General features: G+C 42.5%; 1 protein-coding gene across 2 annotated transcripts in view; it reads left to right on the top strand.

Annotated features, from left to right (window-relative positions):
- Nucleotides 1-6,000, top strand: part of LOC108768531 (serine proteinase stubble) — a 43,105-nt gene that overhangs the window by 34,939 nt on the left and 2,166 nt on the right. For both annotated transcript variants that reach the window (XM_018518984.1, XM_018518983.1), the window contains 3 exons: nucleotides 2,679-2,768; nucleotides 4,322-5,211; nucleotides 5,652-5,914. In XM_018518984.1, coding sequence (XP_018374486.1) covers nucleotides 2,687-2,768; nucleotides 4,322-5,211; nucleotides 5,652-5,914 — 1,235 coding nt within the window. In that variant the 5' untranslated portion in view covers nucleotides 2,679-2,686. The remainder of the gene's footprint in view (nucleotides 1-2,678; nucleotides 2,769-4,321; nucleotides 5,212-5,651; nucleotides 5,915-6,000) is intronic.

The raw sequence follows: 6,000 nt of genomic DNA, 5'->3' as shown, positions 1-6,000 counted from the left end.
CCATCTAAAGCCCGTTTAACACGCGAGCTCTCAGGCGAATGCTTATTGCAGCTATAATGGATAAATCCGCTATCGACAGAGTAGCTCTTCTACACAACTTGCAGACGGTCATGAGAAGATCGATAAACACGATTTGAAATCCGCGATCACTGGGTCATCCGGCGCTTCTTCTTGCCCGTCCTTGCTACATGTTCTGCCTCAAGTGGCAGCGACCGCAGCTACCGGTGTAGTGAGAGAAGTCGCGGCCAGCGACAGTTCTATATTCTGCTTCTTGACCTTGTCCCAGAGCGGCCTCCGGCGCAAACACTGTCTCAAGCATGTAGAAGTAGACTTTGCACAACCCGATTTTACAACAGCCGTTTACATAGAAAAGCCGGATATTAATTCTAACATGCGTGTACATAGTTCTTCTATTTAAATATAACTACTTGAAAAAAAAAGAAAATTAATAACTTTATGTTAGATAAACGTCAATTCGTTTGACTTTCTGATTGAAATTTTAACGTAAGTAATTATCATTTGTAAATAATGTAACAATGTTATAAAATTGTGAAAACTATCATAAAATCACAAGTAAGTAAATAAAGTATACCGCGCGTAACAATATTTATTAATAACCAAACAATTTGACATACTTCAGTTCGTTAGGTACTTGAATATTTATTGAGTCTATTTGTGGATGAGAAAGACAAATTTTTACGTTTTATAATTTATCTATGTATGCACCGAGCGATTGGTTCTTATACTCATGAATCCATAAATAAGAACCAATCTCTCGGTGAATAGGCTGCATTCCGAAATCCATCGAAAAAAGAGTGTTGCAATCTTTCTGTGACCGGTTGTATTATGTAAAAACTTTGAGTACAAATGTAAATTCTGTAGCAGGAAAAGAAATATCCATTTGTCGGGACGTATCCAACTTGTGTATCTATTTTCTCTAGATATCGAGAAAGTTACCCAAGACGCACATCCGGGATTTTTATATTCCCGTAAAAGTTATGCAAGATGCGATGCGTCCGATAGAGTCGTATTCCAGACGCAACTCCTATTCGTCATATTCCGATTTCAAGGAAGTTACAAAGAATCGGATTTTATACAAGGAGAGGAATATATTCGTTTGAAAAATAGCCCCCCAAAAAGATACAGAAACATCAAAGATAGTACATGATATGGAATAATTATACATACGGGAATAGGTATCTTAAGTTTTCAGAAGTCTTTTACACACGGATTCGTTGAATACATTTCTAAAAAATGTGAGGAATATTCGAAACGCGTAGCATCGGTGAAGATAATTTCAATGATGATGACGAGACAGTTCCTCCAAGACGATGGTATCCTCGATCGAGCATTCGAAAGCGAGCGAGATGCTGCGTCGATGACCTGGAATGCTGGGCCAGAATTCGGTGACAAGTCGGTCCAGGGTATCTTTTTTGTTCCTGTCAATGTGTTTTAGTGTGCGTCAGATGCACCTGTCGCATCGTCGAGATGCCACCTCGGATCGTTCCAAAACGATCGACTAGAAATCATGAATTCTTCGTATACGATCCTTGGAACGTCCCGATAGTTTATAGGATGCACGTGCCGGCAATATATCTGTCGATCCACAGGCTCTATACAATTGTAGCATTAAATCATAAAATTTAAATTAAACGACTTAGCCAAAGCTTTATATATATATATATATATAACTACAAAACCGTTTGATGCACACAGGCGGAAAAATGATATTGTTTCATCGATCAAAATTGAAAAATATCAGGTGAAAATAAATTCAAAGCTTGTCTAATCTATTTGAAATTCTTCCATTTAGATATCAGATCTATGTTGAATCTGGAATTTTAAGGTGGAACTTACTAAATATAGAAAAACACTTTTATTCCTGCTTTGAATTTGTCAATTTAAATATAAATTAGATTAAAAAATAGCAAATCTTTACTGATTTTGGATCAAATACTTGTTAGTATTGGCATATAAAATCTATTTTATCCTGTCACTTTTATCTTCTTTTTTTCATTCCGTCGCCTGGCAAAAAGGCATATTATCATCGAAAGCAAATACACATTGCTGAAATTTGATACAAGCACGCAGTTAGTATTCCCGAGTATTCTATGAATTCCTCTCTCGTAAGTAGTTATATTATATGAATTATATATAGCCATTTAGAGGATATGTAAGAAATTACGATACTTGGTTGCGTGATCTTCGCGATACGCCCGTACCGATTTAGTTATTTAGTTTTAGTAGTTTCACTGACAATGAGAGAGAGAGAGAGAGAGAGAGAGAGGGAGAAAAAAGCGCGCGGTTGTGAGATTAGATAGGGTTAATATGAGAAGAGTGCAATGCAACGGGAAAGTGAACTAGAAAGGAGCGCAGACGTGGTAGACAATGGACAATGGACGCGACGAAAGAGTGAGCGTAGATGCTCGCATGCTGCTGACAAGCACTTAATATATAGAATTACAAAATTTATATCGCCTGTCTGCTGCAATCGACGTAGTAGAGCGCGGCTGTTAACAGCAGCAGCAGCAGCACCGGCGTGGCGCGGCTCGCGTGACTCCCCGAGATTTACACGTCCTCGGGGAGAAGCGCTGCTCTCTAAATTGACACGTGCCAATGATGATAAATAGCCACCGGACAATAGATAGACCGAATAACGATTTCGTTTTTGTTTTCAGGGGTCAGGATGCGGTGGATCGGTTACGTGGCCACGATTCTCTGGTGGTCGGGCATCGCCAGGTCTCTCAGTACGCTGAATCGAGGTCACAGTCAGTAATATTCCTTTTGGTGATTTAAACGCACCGCGCCGCGCCCGTTTCGATATCTGCAGCGAATATACTATACTCCCCCTGTAATACGTCTTTTTTGGTGCCGGTGCCGCTGCCGCGGACACATCCACCCCGTCGTCCCCGTCTCCCTCGCGCGTCATCTCTTCCGTACGTACTTTCGAGAGGCCGAATGCACCTGCCGTTCCTCGCCTCTTTTCTTATACATCTCCCTGTCTTCATTTCGCACCCGTCCTCCCTTTGAGGCATCCTTCTCCCGCCCGAAGATTCTCCATAAATGTATAACGCTTAATTGGAAGGAGAACTCGGTCAAGGTGCAGTCGGTCGTGCGCGAGCGTGAGAAAAGAAAAGCGAAAGAAGGTGCTACTTTCTTTTTGTTTCGATGAATCCTCGACCAAAGGGAGAAGCTTCTTTATCTTTTCTATTCTTTTTTTTCCCTGCTCTCAGATAATTGATCCGCGCAACCAGCTATGAGCTTTGCCAACAAAGACGCGGTGTCTAGACGTTCGTGTTGGAAGGAAATACTTGGCTCGAATCAAGTCGGACGCATTTTATACTTGCGACAATTTCGCAAGTAGAATAATCGACAATAAACTGTAATATACATAACGATATTAACTTATGACTTGCACAATTTGTAATTTTTCTAACGAGATCCACATCTGGCCAGCGAATGTCGAACAACATTAACGATCAATTCTCGAATAGTGATTCGAGTCCATTCAAAGGCAACCCGTGCAATAAAATCTTCTTTCCTAATGTGGACTCTTCCAATGTTTTATAACGTAATGCAGTTACAGTCTGACACGATCGTGTTTCTAGCGGTGAAAGCGACTGCGTGAAGCTCCTACATCGCATCGTCGCGGTCGTAATTTACGTTACCCGAGTCTTACCATGACTCGGTTAATGACTCGGCCCAGGTCTACGTACTCCTTCCAGTTATTAAGTTTCATTTTTTTTTTACACCATCTCTCACGCGTGCTTCGACAAGTGGTACACTTTCACCGAACTTGACGGCGAGGTAGACCTCATGTATAACATGTGAGACAGTCTAATTGTCGAGCATGATATGACCTATCGTATTGTACCGTGCGACATGATGTCACGCAACGTCATCCTTTAATATGCCCAAGTCAAGTTTAATACATGTAATCTCGTTACTCGGGGCAGGTTTCGCCCGATTTTTCGGAGGGCGTGCATAGAAACACCGGTCTCTCACGAAATTATAAGTTGTTAAATTCACCGAGACAGTATGATCGACGTTAGCGTGCTTTCATCGCGCATTAACGTTACAGCGCTGTCTGACTTTGGACTCTGACGTGAGAAATGTATAATGTAATGGAGACGGGAGATTAAAGTCAGTTATGTTTAACGGAGAACGTATGTAGGAAATAAATGAGATATCTTCGTCTTTTGTCGGCTCGCGTTTCTTAATACCGAGGTAGCCCAAGGTAGTTCAAGACTCGAGCGCCGATCGTCGATCGTCGAAAGATGAGAACGCCTGAAATAGTCGATCTGTTTTCCATTTTACGCAGGTTACAAAATCAGTCCGAAACCCTGTAAAGTGCCCGGTTCGGAGAGCAAGGAAGGCACGTGCATGTTTGTGTGGGAGTGCATCAAGTCCGAAGGGACGCACGTGGGTGTGTGCGTGGATACCTTCATGTTCGGCAGTTGTTGCGTTCACAACACGACAGTGAACACGATAGGCACGTTTTACCATCCTCATAATCATTATCAGCAGCACCAGCAGCAACACGACGGTACGACCAGTACGCTCAGGCCAGGTTTACTCCTGGCGGAGCCAACCGGGAACGAGACCATCAGATTGACGTCGACTTCCCTCTTAGGATTCTCCTCGACAGCGTCAACCACCGCGAAACCGAATCTCCATCACTTCCCGGGATCTCACGGCTCCGGAGGCTCGACCAGACCGATGAAACCATATTCGCACGGTGTCGGAAGGCCTTTGCAGAAAAGGCCGCACGCCAAACCAACATCCGAGCACGAAGTCGACGTACTGCAGACCCCCGCAGTGTCCTCCACGTCTACGGACACGTGGGCGGAAGGAAGACCGCAAGAAACGAAGAGACCAGGTCATCATCCGGGTCATTCTCATCATCACAAGACGAGACCGGATGACGGAACGCCGAGTGACAATCCATCGTCCGTTCTGAGCCAGCCGGGTTTCAAGGACAAGCTGGAGACACACAACACTTTAATAGTGCGCTTACCGGGGAAGGAACACGCCGATGATGAAGTCGTTGATTCAAGTGGCCTGAGCAAGCCCAACAAACAGGGCAAACCGGGTAAACCGGGCAATCAAAGGCCCTTTGAGTCGAGACCGGACGATGGGAAGACTGAAGATGTTGATCTCAGCGTGCAGGAAACGATAAATCGACCGAATGTCAATTCCGTCATTGAAAGCGTAAGGAAGGAAATTTATTATTATAACTCGTGATGACTCTATGATTATAACTCGTGATTCAGCGAGATAACTTTAAAAGGATTTCTTGTATAACATTCTTCTCTTGTCGTCGAGAGTTCACTTTCCTTGGATCAGTCAGGCACCTATTTTGAGAATTTATTTAAATTATAAAAGATACTTTGTCCATATTTTGACAATTATAATAAAATTATATTAAGATAGAGGTAAAAAAAAAAGAAAAAACAAAAACTGTCTTATCTAGTTTCTGTAAAAATCTGTACGTTGCATTTATTAACAAATTAACAATATTGGGATTAATATTTATGTGATGAAAATTTAATAAAAATATTCCTTTGAGACTGGATGCAGTTGGAAATATTTATATCGTAGCTGGCAAAGATATAAGCAGCGAGTTTAATGGAATATCGATTTTCCGCCAGGAACCGGGGAAAGAGACGCATCCGGGCTTGAATTTCGTGCACACTGAACGGCCGCACTGGGCAACCAAGCCAGCACAGTCAAAACCATCGTCGACGGATTTCTCAAAGCCGTATTTTTCAATTAAAACGACCACTTATCGACCAATAAGCAGTCAACTAGATCATAGACCGAATTTTATCTCGAGGCCCAACTGGGTACTATCCACGAAAACATCGACGACAACGACTGTCAGGCCGACGTATGCCAGACAGCCTTCCACCAGGTATGCAACTAGTTTTTAAGTCGTCTGGTTTTTAAATCGCAATATATATGTAAATCTGTCGTTTCTCCCATAATAGTTTCTTTTAC

The sequence above is a fragment of the Trachymyrmex cornetzi genome, unplaced genomic scaffold, assembly GCF_001594075.2.
Source record: "Trachymyrmex cornetzi isolate Tcor2-1 unplaced genomic scaffold, Tcor1.1 scaffold803, whole genome shotgun sequence".
Lineage (NCBI taxonomy): Eukaryota > Metazoa > Arthropoda > Insecta > Hymenoptera > Formicidae > Trachymyrmex > Trachymyrmex cornetzi.
This window is presented reverse-complemented; position numbering and strand designations above follow the sequence as displayed.